The sequence below is a fragment of the Ranitomeya variabilis genome, chromosome 3 (genome assembly GCF_051348905.1).
Source record: "Ranitomeya variabilis isolate aRanVar5 chromosome 3, aRanVar5.hap1, whole genome shotgun sequence".
Taxonomy (NCBI): domain Eukaryota; kingdom Metazoa; phylum Chordata; class Amphibia; order Anura; family Dendrobatidae; genus Ranitomeya; species Ranitomeya variabilis.
In genome coordinates this window covers 703,577,481-703,594,280 of record NC_135234.1, presented here as the reverse complement: position 1 = coordinate 703,594,280, position 16,800 = coordinate 703,577,481, and the positions used below count along the sequence as shown (strand labels likewise).

Here is a 16,800-nt window from a genome sequence, read left to right as displayed (position 1 = left end):
AATACCTTTAATTTAAGTGCTGTACCTGCTCCCATTTTTTTCATACAAAACTATCCAAAACTATGTTTCCTATTTACCTACAGTACAGACCAAAAGTTTGGACACACCTTCTCATTTAAAGATTTTTCTGTATTTTCATGACTATGAAAATTGTACATTCACACTGAAGGCATCAAAACTATGAATTAACACATGTGGAATTATATACTTAACAAAAAAGTGTGAAACAACTGAAAATATGTCTTATATTCTAGGTTCTTCAAAGTAGCCACCTTTTGCTTTGATGACTGCTTTGCACACTCTTGGCATTCTCTTGATGAGCTTCGAGAGGTAGTCACCAGGAATGGTCTTCCAACAATCTTGAAGGAGTTCCCAGAGATGCTTAGTACTTGTTGGCCCTTTTGCCTTCACTCTGTGGTCCAGCTCACCCCAAACCATCTCGATTGGGTTCAGGTCTGGTGACTGTGGAGGCCAGGTCATCTGGCGTAGCACCCCATCACTCTCCTTCTTGGTCAAATAGCCCTTACACAGCCTGGAGGTGTGTTTGGGGTCATTGTCCTGTTGAAAAATAAATGATGGCCCAACTAAACGCAAATCGGATGGAATAGCATGCTGCTGCAAGATGCTGTGGTAGCCATGCTGGTTCAGTATGCCTTCAATTTTGAATAAATCTCTAACAGTGTCACCAGCAAAGCACCCCCACACCATCACACCTCCTCCTCCATGCTTCACGGCGGGAATCAGGCATGTAGAGTCCATCCGCTCACCTTTTCTGCGTCGCACAAAGACACGGTGGTTGGAACCAAAGATCTCAAATTTGGACTCCTCAGACCAAAGCACAGATTTCCACTGGTCTAATGTCCATTCCTTGTGTTCTTTAGCCCAAACAAGTCTCTTCTGCTTGTTCCCTGCCCTTAGCAGTGGTTTCCTAACAGCTATTTTACCATGAAGACCTGCTATACAAAGTCTCCTCTTAACAGTTGTAGAGATGTGTCTGCTGCTAGACCTCTGTGTGGCATTGACCTGGTCTCTAAACTTACCCTCAGAAGCAGAGGTGACTCTTGGTCTTCCTTTCCTGGGGCGGTCCTCATGTGAGCCAGTTTCTTTGTAGCGCTTGATGGTTTTTGCCACTGCACTTGGGGACACTTTCAAAGTTTTCCAAATTTTTCGGACTGGCTGACCTTCATTTCTTAAAGTAATGATGGCCACTCGTTTTTCTTTACTTAGCTGCTTTTTTCTTGCCATAATACAAATTCTAACAGTCTATTCAGTAGGACTATCAGCTGTGTATCCACCAGACTTCTGCTCAACACAACTGATGGTCCCAACCCCATTTATAAGGCAAGAAATCCCACTTATTAAACCTGACAGGGCACACCTGTGAAGTGAAAACCATTCCCGGTGACTACCTCTTGAAGCTCATTAAGAGAATGCCAAGAGTGTGCAAAGCAGTCATCAAAGCAAAAGGTGGCTACTTTGAAGAACCTAGAATATAAGACATAATTTCAGTTGTTTCACACTTTTTTGTTAAGTATATAATTCTACATGTGTTAATTCATAGTTTTGATGCCTTCAGTGTGAATGTACAATTGTCATAGTCATGAAAATACAGAAAAATCTTTAAATGAGATGGTGTGTCCAAACTTTTGGTCTGTACTGTATAATATGAATTACCATTCCAGTTAAGCGAACCAGACTTGGCTTGGTGTTAACTCTGAGTGTGATTTTTTTTTTTTTGCCAGCTGCACCAGATTCTGGTCATGCTTGAAAGTTAATCTGATTACGTTCAGTTGAGTCATACTCTTGCATGCCAAAGACATTGGGCTAGATGCCAATATGATGCCACTTTGAGGCCTTTCTTATATATATGTAATCAAAGCTCTAAAAATTAATGTACATTTTTCTCTGTTGCCTTCTTATTTTAGGCATTATCATTTTATCCTTTTGGCGCTTTATGGCTGAGGTTGTGTACTGGGCACCTGGGGGAGTGACCTGGCCACACTAGGGCTCTAATTAGCATTATAAAAAGCTGTTTGTGAGTAGTCACACTTAGATGATATTCCCTTTTGTTTGCAATTCACTTGTCCACTTTGCTGTATAGATTGGGGCTGCATGATCAGAGTCATCTCATTAATTATTAGTGCATAGATGAGTAATAACAGCTCTTAATATACTATTAGAGGCATAGATAATGTGGGGTCGAAATGCTACACAGATGAATCCATCCTACAACTCTCTGGTGTCTGCCGAAGGATGCTGTGCTCCATCACTTCCCAGACACGATAGTATTATAATATGACCCTGTCAAATAACTTATCCTGTTGTAAAATCTATACAAAAAAAATGCAGGGATGAATTTTATATCTCCAATATGGCAGCTTGGGTAACTTAAACTTGGTGCAATTTAAGAATTTAGTCTATCAAAGTTTACTCTGTCAGAAAATTACACTGGATTATTATTTTTTTTTAGTTCGGTAAATTTGTATTAATTTTAAAACATTTTACAGATAGAAAAAAAGCCGGATATCCAAATCAGCATATTTGACACTGGATTATTAATGTAGCTACAATCCAATAAATAAGACAGAAGACTATGGGTGGACAGCCTCACGTAAGACGTTGGTACTGGCCTCATTTTTTATGTAAATTCCTTTTACCCGGAGGGGACCCAGTCCCGTCTCCTTTTGTATGTTCTACAGCTGCGGAGATCACTGAGGTTTGGGGTTTTGTTTTGTATTTTTTAACATGGCTCCAACTTTGTTCATAAAATGTAAATTTCAGCCTGGCTATTTAACATCTCTGCTCAGTGTCACCAAACACCATCGTCCGTCCTCCAAGAGCTGTTTTCATCATTAAACGTGCTGTACAAGCCATCCTGTGTGAGCCAAAGTCTCTTTCCATTAGACGTGTTAGCCCAGTGATTGACTTCTGCAGACGTATTGATCTGGTTTATAGGCAGGCGCTGCGCACAGTCTGGCCGAGCTGCTGGGAGAGTTTAAGGCCCTGGGGCAAGTAGCCCAGTTACATGCTCTGATCTCCCTACAGTAAATCTAAAAATTTAACACTTTTATGAGCAAAGCCTTGATAGGACTGAATGGTGATATTACCCACTTACTCAATAATGATAAACCAATATTTTCCAACTTTTTTTTGTCTTCAAGGAATGAATATGTTGTCTACATTACTTGTATGTGTATTAAATTGTACTGTATTAAAAAATGACGTTAGATATTAGGCTTGTAGACTTTTTTTTATTAACATGGCAAGCAATAGTAGACTAACCACCTATAAGTGTGTGTGTGTGTACGTGTGTGTGTGTGTATATATATATATATATATATATATATATATATATATATATATATATATATATATATATATATATATATATATAGTGGGAATATAGCTCAGCAGGGATCTTTGCTTTGGCCCAGGCTAGCGAGTTCCACACAGGTATGCATCAGGCGTATTTATTGTACACACTTGTCGTACAATGTTACACGTGCCAAACATGAAATAAAATATCTAAGGCCGTCTGGCCACTAACTAACAATAAGTTTCTAGCTACGAAATAAACCTACACAACAATAACAGAGAAGTTCATGCAGCCTTACTGTGTCAGCTCCCAGACCAGCAGATGAGAGAGTGAGATCCTAGCAGCTCCTGATTATCAGCTGAAGCAGTCAGGAGACCAGAACCTGGACTGCATGTGTGGAGGGGAAGCACCAGTCCTTTCCACGCTGATCACTAAAGAAACCAGGACCGGATTACAGTGAAATAAACAGCTTCACAATCAATACTGGGAGACATATGAAATGAAACGGGGAGAAACATATCTGTTTTCTAGTACTTCTCCCCTTGGTACCTCACACACCCCCTTCCTCTGTTCGAGCCCGTAGGGTCGGACACGACGAGTCACTAAGCAGTGCGTTCTAGACAACGCATCTGCATTCCCGTGTGCTGCGCCTGCCCTGTGCTCAACGGAAAATTTAAAAGGTTGCAATGCTAAGAACCAGCGTGTTACCCTCGCATTGCCCTCTTTTGCCCTGGCCATCCACGTTAGGGGTGAATGGTCCGTCACTAGCCTAAATTGGCGACCTAGCAAATAATAGCGTAAGGTGTATAGGGCCCATTTTACAGCCAGGGCTTCCCGCTCAACCACACTGTAATTCTTTTCTGCCCTCGTAAGCTTTCTGCTTAGATAGCCCACTGGGTGTTCTTTGCCAGTCACTTCCTGTGACAACACTGCACCGAGACCAACACCAGAGGCGTCCGTTTGGACAATAAACTCCCATTTAAAGTCAGGGGCAACCAACACTGGTTGGTCACAGAGGACCGTTTTCAAATGTTGAAAGGCCTCCTCTGCTTCTGCGTTCCACTTTATTGTGATAGATTTTGACCCCTTGGTAAGATCTGTGAGAGGGGCCGCGACGGTGGCAAAATGTTTGATGAACCGCCTATAATAACCGACGATCCCTAAAAAAGCTCCAACTTGTTTTTTGGTGACCGGTCGTGGCCAATTCCGAATAGCGTCCACCTTATTGGTCTGTGGCTTTACGACTCCTCGCCCTATGCTATATCCCAGATAGCGAGCCTCTTCCAATCCCAAGGTACATTTCTTGGGATTGGCAGTCAACCCAGCAGTTTTTACCGAGTCTAAAACAGCTTGTACTTTTGGTAAATGTGTGTCCCAGTCATCACTAAAGACAATGATATCGTCCAAGTATGCGGAAGCATACTGGACATGGGGTTTTAGGACAATATCCATTAGGCGTTGGAAGGTGGCTGCAGCACCATGCAACCCAAATGGCATATCACGGTACTGGAACAATCCCTGGGGCGTGACAAAGGCAGTCTTTTCTTTGGCTGAATCCGTGAGGGGAATCTGCCAATAACCTTTTGTTAAGTCAATAGTGGATATGTACCTGGCCGAACCCAGTCTCTCTATAAGTTCGTCAACCCTCGGCATCGGGTAGGCATCGAATTTCGACACCTCATTTAGTTTCCGAAAATCATTACAGAATCGAATAGTCCCATCGGGCTTGGGCACCAACACGATTGGGCTAGCCCAACCACTCCGGGACTCCTCAATGACTCCAAGCTCTAACATTTACTCAACTTCTTTGGCAATGGCTTGTCTCCGAGCCTCCGGAATTCGATATGGTTTTAGCCGTACTCGCGCCTGTGGATCAGTAACAATGTCATGTTTAATTAAGTGAGTACGGCCAGGAAGTTCTGAGAAAACCTCTGCGTTTTTCTGTATGAATTCCTTGGTCTCTCGTTTTTGACTTTCGGACAGTGTCTCTGCAATACCCACTTCTGGCAGTGTTACCTGGGGGACATTTACCAAAGATGGTGGTGCCCTTCGGAGTCCATCACCAAGGGCAGCTCCTGCCATTAGACTCTCCCTGTCCCGCCAGGCCTTAAGCAAGTTTATGTGGTAAATTTGCTGGGTTTTTCTCTTGTCTGGTTGATGTATCTTATAATTCACTTCACCTACTCTCTCTAACACCTCGTATGGGCCCTGCCACTTCGCAAGAAATTTATTTTCTACAGTAGGTACTAATACTAACAACCTGTCTCCGGGATGAAAGACTCGTGTTCTAGCCGCTCGGTTGTATACCGTGCTTTGGGCCTGTTGCGCACGTTCTAAACATTCTTTAACTATTGGCATGACTGCCTCAATTCTATCTTGCATAATCATTACGTGTTCAATTACACTACGATAAGGAGTCACCTCTTGTTCCCAAGTCTCTTTAGCAATATCTAACAGGCCTCTAGGACATCGCCCATAAACTAACTCAAAAGGCGAAAAGCCTGTGGAGGATTGGGGTACTTCACGTATAGCGAACAGGAGATATGGTAGGAGAGCATCCCAATCCCTCCCGTCCTTATCTACCACCCTTTTCAACATTCCCTTCAGGGTTTTATTAAATCGCTCCACCAATCCATCAGTCTGAGGGTGATATACTGAAGTACGCAAGTGGGAGATTTTTAGTAGTTTACATAAGTCTTTAAGTATACGAGACATAAAGGGGGTCCCCTGATCCGTTAGTATTTCCTTCGGAATGCCGGTGCGAGAAAACATATTAACCAGCTCCTTTGAAATTGCTTTCGCATTGGCATTCCGCAGGGGTACTGCTTCAGGGTAACGAGTGGCATAATCTAGTACTACCAAAATGTACTGATGACCCCTGGCAGATTTAACTAGTGGACCAACTATATCCATTGCTATCCTCTCGAAGGGCACCTCTATTATTGGTAAGGGCACAAGGGGGCTTCTAAAATGTGACATAGGTGCGGTCAATTGACACGTAGGACAGGACTGACAATACTGGGTCACGTCTCCCGCTAGACCCGGCCAAAAGAAACGTTGTAGAATACGGTGTTTTGTTTTTTCTCCTGCCAGGTGTCCCCCCAAGGGATGTTTATGGGCCAGTTCCAAAACTACCTGGCGGAAGGACTTGGGCACCACTAGTTGCTCTACCACCACTCCTCGTACTTTGTCTATGTGATACAGCATATCCTGTTGCACCGCCACATGTGGGAACTCATTTTGAGCCCCTGGGTACAATGGTCTTCCCTCAGAGACCTTTACATTTTCCCATGCCCTTGCCAGAATAGGATCTTGGTGCTGAGCGGTCCCGAATTTACCACGGGCCACCTCAAGACCTGGCATTTCTATAGCTTCCTCTAGCTCATCTGCCTCGCCTGCATATACAGCCAGAGGAGAGTCTACAGATCTGGGAGTTTCCTCTGAGATGAGCCCCCCTTCATCTTGCTGCAATGGCTCAGGGGCTAACCCCACGGCACCGTCTTCAACTAGAGTGTCCATGCCATTTTTAAGGCTCCACAAGTCCCAAAATAAGGGAATGTCTCTCCCTAATATTACGTCATGTCCCATAGACTTTAGGACTGCCGCTTGATGTCTTTTGGTTCCTACTGGCGTGGCAAGGGTGACCCAGGCAGTGGGGTAGTTTTTTACATCACCATGGATGCAACTAATGCCCACGGTTAAGTTCGTTAGGGCTCTAGGGTCCACCAAACTGGCATGTACGAGAGTTACTTTACTGCCGGAATCCAAGACGGCATTCACACTATGGCCGTCGACCTCAAGGCAACACACATGTCGTTCATTTCCTGTGAGGACCTCTGCAACACAGACCGACTGTATATATAACGAAGGTCGTCTCATAGCGTTACAGTCCATCGGCTCTGTAGTCATTGGGCAATTAGCTGCTACATGGCCAAGCCCGCGACATCGCCAACACTGTATAGGTTCTTGCCTCCTCACCGGGGACCCCAGATAGGGTCTGCTGGCTTGCTGTGAGACCGTACCACCTACATAGTCCTTTATGGGTCTGCTAGCCTTCATTGCAACATTCTCTTCTTTTGAAGACGAAGCAGGATTTTCTGGCGATTTCTTGGGAGTCCAGCGAGGTGATAACGTCCCCTGGAGTAGGCTTTCAGAAGCATTGTAGCGTTCAACCATATTCACCAACTGGTCGGCTGTAAATGGGTCACCCTGTCCAACCCACCTCTGTATCTTAGCGGGTAAGGACCGCAGGTACTTGTCTAGAACAACACGTTCCACCATCTGTGCGGATGTCAAAGTCTCTGGTTGCAGCCATTTTTTTACTAGATGGACGAGATCATGCATTTGTGAGCGGGCTGGCTGATGCTCCACAAAAGTCCATAAATGTACCCTCTGTGCTCGTACATATGTGTTTACTCCCAGCCTTGCCAGGATTTCGCCTTTTAATTTGGTGTAGTCCATAGCATCCACTCCACTTAAATCGTAATAGGCCTTTTGTGGATCTCCACTCAGAAATGGAGCAACCACTTCAGCCCATCTGTCCACCAGTAAATGCTCACGTTCTGCAATACGTTCAAATACGGTGAGATACGCTTCTACATCATTGTCAGCAGTCATTTTAAGCAGCGTCTTTTGTACAGCTTTCCGCGCACTAGCAACATTTTGTGCACGATCCCCCTCATCTCGGGGCTGACGAACCAAAGCCTGCTTTAATGCATGTAACTGCTCTTGCTGAATCTTATTTTGCTGGTCCAGAGCTTGCTGGAAATACGTATTGGTCTGCTGTTGTTGAACATTTGCCTGCAATAACTGTTTCACCAGTTCCTCCATTTTACTGGACTCTTGGCTCTTCAAAAGCACAGGAGCTTTCAGCCAGGACATAGACAGAGCACTTTCTCTGCAGTCACAGTCCAATAGCCACGATTGCCCGCATTCGAAACACCATTTGTGGGAATATAGCTCAGCAGGGATCTTTGCTTTGGCCCAGGCTAGCGAGTTCCACACAGGTATGCACCAGGCGTATTTATTGTACACACTTGTCGTACAATGTTACACGTGCCAAACATGAAATAAAATATCTAAGGCCGTCTGGCCACTAACTAACAATAAGTTTCTAGCTACAAAATAAACCTACACAACAATAACAGAGAAGTTCATGCAGCCTTACTGTGTCAGCTCCCAGACCAGCAGATGAGAGAGTGAGATCCTAGCAGCTCCTGATTATCAGCTGAAGCAGTCAGGAGACCAGAACCTGGACTGCATGTGTGGAGGGGAAGCACCAGTCCTTTCCACGCTGATCACTAAAGAAACCAGGACCGGATTACAGTGAAATAAACAGCTTCACAATCAATACTGGGAGACATATGAAATGAAACGGGGAGAAACATATCTGTTTTCTAGTACTTCTCCCCTTGGTACCTCACAATATATATATATATATATATATATATATATATATATATATATATATATATATACAGCAAAAATTACATTTTCTCATAATATGGGGCCATTCGCATCCGCCTCATGGGATTTTTACCTTCCTTTAGATCAGGGGTCCCCAATCTGTGGCTCGGGAGCCACATGTGGCTCGTGGGCTTAAGATGTGTGGCTCGTGGCTGTCTGCCAGCTAACTGCATTTGCACCTAGTCTAGCAACCAGCTATGAAGAGGAGGTCTCCAGATGTGATTTTTATGAGTAGTCCTGCACAGAACAGAAGATCTGGGTGTCCATATTCTTTCTGGGGGAAAGGGTGGAGAAATAAATATAGTAAGTTGGAGATAGGATGATACTGTTCGTTAGAGGGGAGCTGGACGCTTGACATGACAGTGTGGAAGGTGTGCTTGAAACTACTAAATTATGGCAAAGTGGGAACCCTTCAGTGTAATTATACTGTCTATGTGCGAGGCGGCACAAGGTCTCAGTGGTCTACTGGTGATGGTGGGCTCTAAGTGCCACTATTGTTTGAGGGCAAACCTATATGGGGCTCTCCACCCTCGCTCAGAGTTGAATGCAACTCTCAAGGTAAGAAAGGTTGGGGACCAGTGCTCTAGATCTCAACATGTCTACCTTCATCCTTAAAAACTATGAAGCTATGGATTGTCCAAACCCAACCATACATCCGGGTCTATTTTTTCATCAATGTACAATGGACCATTTTTCTCTCACTTGTCATCTGTATTGCCTTGGTATTGCATACATTTTTTGTCACTTTTTTAAGACCTGACAGAAGTCGATTGTCTGTCTGAACTTTTTTGTATCCAACAATGAATCGGTGAAAAACAGATGAAACTCGCATGAAGTACAAAGTCGTCTTCTGTGTTTCATCTTTTCTAGACTTTAATGGCCGAGTCTCATCCACATGATGGATGACAATAGATGGTGCTCCGAGCACCGCGCCGCGGACGGGAGACATGGATCCTTTTGTTTTTTTCAAACTGATGAAGTGTATTCGTCAGTGAAACTTCATTGATCCATGTGCTGTCTGAGAAAAAGTCGGACACCACTAGGATGTATGAATGCAGCCTTAGGGTAGGTGCCCACAGTCCGGAGTTGCTGCGGATTGGACGCTGTGTTTCAAAAAATCCCATGCCCACTATGCGTCTACAGATGCCTCTGGCTCACCTGCGCAGACAGACATGTGGCGCGTCTTTCCAGACTGCAGTATGTCAATTTCATCAATAGAAATGTATTGAATGCGGTAAATGCGCACGGTTCAGTGATCACATGCGGATTCACCTGCTTTCAATAGACAGCAGCGCTTTGGACTCAACGGACATGCCTTGCGTATAAAGTGCTGCTAGTTGCCGATCGTCGGCACCTGACCTTAATATCCTAGATTTTGCAAGAGAAGTAGATAATCAAGAGTCTTGTATTAGAAGAATAGAGCTCTATGTAAAGACAAGTCAAATCACACATTTGCTGAAAGTTTTCCGTTCTCCGTCTGCAGCCTTAGGTTTTTAGTACGAGGAGACCCCTTTCTGATTCCCTATACGCTGCGCTCACCGACGTTGCATGAAGCCCATCACGCTGTCATTTAGTTTGCTGGAATGTGACAGGGGTATTTGAAGGCTTAAACAGCCAGCAATGTGCGTTATCCCTGGTAGATGTGGCTTGTAGATTCCTCCGAGCTGTGTTATACTCCATGTCTAATGCTAACTTATTAGATTGTCAGGTGTCAGTGTTCATATGACAACATGTAAGGCATTATCTCTGAAATCAAACTCCTACCTGCATTCTCCATTGCCAGGAGAGTTAATGATCTATCACCAGTGAAGGGATACAGTAAATATATACAGCTGCTCAAGTGTGCATACGTCTAAAAAGCAGAATCCATGACTTAAGAAATCTTATTTTATTTTTATTTTTTAGCCCATCGGAGCTTTGAATCCAAAGAGAGCAGTGTTTTATGCAGAACGATATGAGACCTGGGAAGACGACCAGACTCCTCCATATCACTACAATACTCATTACTCCACGTCCACCTTCACACTGTGCTGGCTTGTTAGAATCGTAAGTATATCTCTGGTTATCTGGCATAAAGCAATGTAATACCCGGACTATGTAACATACAGGGCTATCCTATTCTTAGAAAACAAGCTATTTCCTGTGCACGTAAGATTTTTGTTTTATAATTTTATTACATGATTAATTTATTTTCCTTAAAGGGGTTGACTAGTCTAAAAAGAGAATTCTTAGACTGGACAATCCCAGCACATGTCTTAATTTCCCTGTATTCCCCAGGTAGTTGGCTGAGGAGCCTGACCACATGTATGTGATTTCCATCATTGTGGTCACATGCCGACTAGACTCCTGCATTTCTCAATGTTCCAGCAGAGGAGAGTTTAGTCAGCATGTGACCGCATGTATGTAAATTGCACACGTGCAGTTATGTGACTGCCCCCTCCCAGCACTAGGAATACAGGGGGATTGTGACTATACGCATCGCACACTAGCACAATTCGGCAGTATGTAGGCTCTTCTTCTTTTCTGTGAAATCTTGGTAACAATCAGTACAGCCTCTATTACTTACAGATTTGGTTATCTCACTTTTCTGGACTCTTGAATGGGACCTGGCAAATTCTGTACCAGTATAACGGACTTTTTTTCTAACTTGGCAAAAGATCTCAAACATATTTCCATTAGTCGTTCATTGTAACAACAGATCTGTAAGATTATTGATCCCATTTTATGGCCAGGTGTCATTGACTATGAGTGAAGTATATGAAGAATCACAATTGTGTAGTGTTGAGCACAACTGCTCGGGTATGCACAGAGTATCCCGGGTGCTCGAGTGACGTGTTGGAGAACTCGCGGCCTCATGTTTTGACAGCCAAAAAACATGCTGGGATTACCCGTGTATGGCAGGTAATCCCTGCATTTTTTGAGGGGTGTCTAACAGCCGCGAAACATGTGGGGTGGGGATTTAAGCATGTCACACAAGCACCGCGATACTCTGTGCATACCCGAGCACCCGACGCATACTGAAATAGCGAGCACTTGCGCTCAACACTAATGTCGTGTCATATTAGCATAAGTACATGACTTCATTGTGTTGTCTAATACTTGTGGCAATTTTTTTTTCTTTTAAAGATGCAAAAATGCAAAGGTGGCAAATTTTCTGAAACACACAAGTTCCAATGTGACCTTTTCTCCTACTGGTAGACATTGAAGTCATGATCTTATCTTTATCCTACATTCCCCATTACTTAAGAACCAGAATATTAAAGGCTTTTCCCATAAATAAAATGTATAACCTATCTCTATGATTTCTGGGGGTCCATCCCTACGGTGCTGAGATGAGAGGTCCTGAAGTCCCCTGTGTAAGCGGAGTAGTGAGCATGTGCGGACACCACTTTAATACACAGTAAACAGAGCAGTGGTTGCACATGCTCAGTACCGTTCACTCACACATCGGACTGTGTGACCATGTTGTCACAATCGCTAATGGTCCCTGTGGTCAGACCCCCATCATATATTTATCACCGGTGGATAAGTGAAATTTGTCTATGGGGAAAAGCCAAATAAAATGAATTCTTTGTTGCGGGTAGCTTTCTGCCGCTTTTAATACAAAAAGCATTGAGTTATTCTACCGATGGTTGTAGGTTTTATGATCTATTGCTCCTAAACTGGTCACATTGGAGTGATCCATACAGACATGTGTTCACCTGCACCGTGTGGCCCCGCACAGATGTGAGAGGTTGTTAGGACAGGATGGACGCCCTTTCCTCCTTGTGTATGCTGCACACACATAGGGTTACATCTCCCGGAGTTGCATCTGATCTGACTTCATCCAGATCCTTCTACCTTCCATTGTCCACCCTTTTACCATAAGCTGCTTAGTGACTAATTGTAAATTCCATTAACTTGTCAGGTGTCTGCTCCCTTCTCACACAATCTGCGATGTTATCAGTGAAATCAAATACCAAATTGACTTGAAAATGTAAAAAATTCTGAGCAGCAGTTATTTGAGTGACACGTCCGTGTAAGCAGGTTTTCTCCACCAGCGACTGTGGTTTTCAAGAAAGTCATGACTGATGCTGAGAGCACTGATGACTAATATTACAATGTAAAACACATGTAAGTTATCGAGCCTGCGACTCTCACTGCCCGCGGTTCTCAGTCCTGGCCATGCACTTCCACCCAAAGTCTCCTTACTTAGTGTATATCTATATAACATCTACTACACGTTCTGCAGCAGATATATCTCCCAGGTGCACACTTGAATTCCTGCAGAGGATATCCTGCCATTGTGCAGCAAAACTAGACAAGGATTAGCCCCATTTTCAGCCAGAAAAACCCTTTTGAAAGCCCATAAAAAGTGTAAACTGGGCTGGATCCATGCAACCACATATATCTTGAGATGCCTCTTGGACAGTCAGCAGCTAGAGAAAGGATCATGTGGTGCAGTCTTGTCCTCTGAGGAGCAATTAGACACCTTTTGACTTTGGAAAAAAATAATTTTACATGTTAGTGGTGACATTTCGATAATTAAATTACTCCACTTTTCAGTCTGCAATCCTCATTTTTTTTATTAATTTTTCAGACCGAGTAATATGGAGTTAGCAGTCTGATCCTGGTTTCAGATTTTTCTCTTTTTGGAGTGTCTCTCCCTGTAATATAGGCTGGATGTGAGCTCTCTGTTTCCAGGGGAGACTTCTTCATTAGATCATGTAGCACAGCTTCCTGCCCTTATTTTCCTCTTCATGTGCTTTCCTCCTCTCTACTATAGATCTGCGTGCAACCCCCTTCCATTTTTATGTACATAATATAGCTAAATAGTGAAATTGGTTTCCATGAACATGCCCCTGAGGACTGTGGCCATAGGTGAACCTCCTCACATTGTGGATGTATCCGATGATCCGTCCACCCATCTTCATCTACAACTAATATCACTGGTGCCCCATTGGTCATTACTTCTCTACTTTACATTTTGGGATATTTCTTTATATTATCTACATTCATTGGTTTTATAGCTGCAAAAAAAAAATATATATATATATATATATATACTAAAGTAAACATTCAGGTTAATCTGAACAGATATAACATGACAAAAAGTATTAAAAAGCAATGAGAAGCGTTCTGTAGAATTTCTGTGTCAAATGCATGCGTGTCGGTCTGAAGTCAGGACTGGTGACCGGTTTCATAGCACAAGGATATATACATTCTAGGGGACTGTAGCCCTCTGTTATGGGTGCAAGGTGAGCACATAGACAGGCTCCAAGCTTTCCCACGTTCAATTGTAACTGTATCCAAATGTTCCCTTAGAAAAATATCGCCCCAGCATACACTAAAAGTTTGTTTGTATGGGATGTGGGTTATTAAGACCCCCGGAGGGAAAACTCGGTGACCCCGAGCTCATTCCACATTCAGAATAGCAGCCAAAATCAGCAACCTAGAGAAGCCACATCACTCCCGAATCTGCTGCTCTGTTCCTAAGAGGTGCAGGTTCATCTGTCCTCTCCTCATGCTGGACATGAAATATGGATGCTTATGTTAGCATTGCATTACTGATATTCGGGAAATACATTGAATCTGTTATTTTGTAGATCATAAATGCATGCCAGTGTTAGTTTTATACGGTCCCCTAAGAGATTCTCAGAGGGAAGTTAACTGAAGGCGGACAGCAGTTTATAGAAAATAGCCGTGTGTAAGAACCCAGATATTGGGGTTGGGCATTGGTCGCATTCTTCTCACAGCTACACTAGTTTTCTTGCATTAAGGACCATGATGACACACAGAGCATGTGCTATGACTGCATATACTCTTAAAGGGAATCTGTCGCCAAGGTTTTGCTACACCCATTTGAGAGCAGCATGATGTAGGGACAGAGACCCTGATTCCAGTGATATATCACTTACTGGGCTGTTTGTTATAGTTTTGATAAACTCACTGCAGATCTACCAGTTCTCTGAATGCTAAGCTCTTTTATTACGGTATATTAATTTATTATGCTTTCCTTGTATATCACCATCATACTCTGCAGCACTTTACATACATTATCATCACTGTCCCCATTGGGGCTCACAATCTATATTCCCCATCAGTTTGTCTTTGAAGTGTGCAATGAAACTGAAGGAAACCCATGCAAACACAGGGAGAATATACAAACTCATTGCAGATGTTGTCCTTGGTGGGATTTGGGACAAAGACCCCGGCAATGTAAAGCTAACAGTGTTAACCATTGAGCCACCATGCTGCCCTGTATAGCCATGCCCACACCACTGATTGGCAGATTTCTGTGTGCACTGTGTATAGGCAGAAAGCTGCAAATCAGTGGTGGGAGGGCGTGGCTGGACTACCTGGCAGCAAACCAAGTAGTCCTCTAGTTATAATCTCCTACTGATGAAACAATGATTTTAGGACTACTACACTAAGCAGACACGTAAGTAACACATTGTTAACAAAGTAAACGCATTTCGAGGTCAATGCAGGACCTCTTCCTCAGGACAAAAAATCCCCTAGACCTAGGTTCTGCATTGACCCTGAAAAGCGTTAACTTTGTAAACCTGTTAAAATAACGTTTCTAAGGGTACCGTCACACAGTACCATTTTGATCGCTACGACGGCACGATCCGTGACGTCGCAGCGATCGTATGATTATCGCTCCAGCGTCGTAGACTGCGGTCACACGGTGCAATCACGGCGCTGGAGCGATGCCGAAGTCCCCGGGTAACCAGGGTAAACATCGGGTTACTAAGCGCAGGGCCGCGCTTAGTAACCCGATGTTTACCCTGGTTACCAGCGTAAACGTAAAAAAAACAAACAGTACATACTCACATTCCGGTGTCTGTCCCCGGCGTTCTGCTTCTCTCCACTGTGTAAGCAGCAGAGCCGGAAAGCACAGCGGTGACGTCAGACGTCACCGCTGTGCTCGCTTTCCGGCTGGCCGGCGCTCACAGTGCAGAGAAGCTGAGACGCCGGAGGACAGACACCGGAATGTGAGTATGTACTGTTTGTTTTTTTTTACTTTTACGCTGGTAACCACGGTAAACATCGGGTTACTAAGCGCGGCCCTGCGCTTAGTTACCCGATGTTTACCCTGGTTACAAGCGAACACATCGCTGGATCGCTGTCACACACAACGATCCAGCGATGACAGCGGGAGATCCAGCGACGAAAGAAAGTTCCATACGATCTGCTACGACGTACGATTCTCAGCAGGATCCCTGATCGCTGCTGCGTGTCAGACACAGCGATATCGTATGGATATCGCTGGAACGTCACGGATCGTACGGTCGTAGCGATCAAAGTGTGACTGTGTGACGGTACCCTAAGGAAAATATTCATTGAATTTAATTATCAGCAGCGCATCCAGTGACGCTTCACCCGGATATGTTCTTCTTCATTATGTGCTCTCATATTGGGTAGCAAAAATCTGCAGATTGATTCCCTTACAGGGTCTTGATGACGTTAATATGAAAACAGCAGCCATGTGAGAGAGATATCTGTGAATTTGACAACTAGGCACTAAAACTGGCTATAAACTAAGTCAGGACTGATGCTGAGAGCAGAGCTCATACTTAACCCTAGATTGCGTATCGGGGGCATTTTAGGCCCCCGTACTTACTTTTTTGCTATTATCTGCGAAATTACTTTAGTTAGAATTTTGAAGCTCTAGGTATTCCTCAAGTATGTTGTTGGTAACATCCAGTTGTCTATATAATTTTTTTTCTTAGTCTTTTTGGTGTAACAATGCATTTTGGGGGAAACCCACATCTGTACGGGACGGGTGCCTTTTAGGCCCCTGCAATTTTTATCATGTACTCAGCAGTGCAAGAAATGTAGCTGCAGCTAGTTTACTCCAGATTTATATACCTTTGTGTGTTTTTCATATCTTTGTTTGAAATTTGGAAAAAAAATTTTTTGCAAAAAATTATAATTGAAATGTTGTGTATTATTTGAATCTTATTTAGCAATTTTGAAATAAACTTGTAAAAGTTATTTATGTGAGTTTCTCCATAAAAGGCCCCCGTTACGTA

At 43.6% G+C, this 16,800-nt stretch overlaps 1 protein-coding gene across 6 annotated transcripts in view; it reads left to right on the top strand.

Annotated features, from left to right (window-relative positions):
• Positions 1–16,800, top strand: part of NBEA (neurobeachin) — an 838,139-nt gene that overhangs the window by 704,053 nt on the left and 117,286 nt on the right. For all 6 annotated transcript variants that reach the window (XM_077298228.1, XM_077298226.1, XM_077298223.1 and 3 more), the window contains one exon: positions 10,688–10,828. In XM_077298228.1, the coding sequence (XP_077154343.1) occupies positions 10,688–10,828 (141 nt within the window). The remainder of the gene's footprint in view (positions 1–10,687; positions 10,829–16,800) is intronic.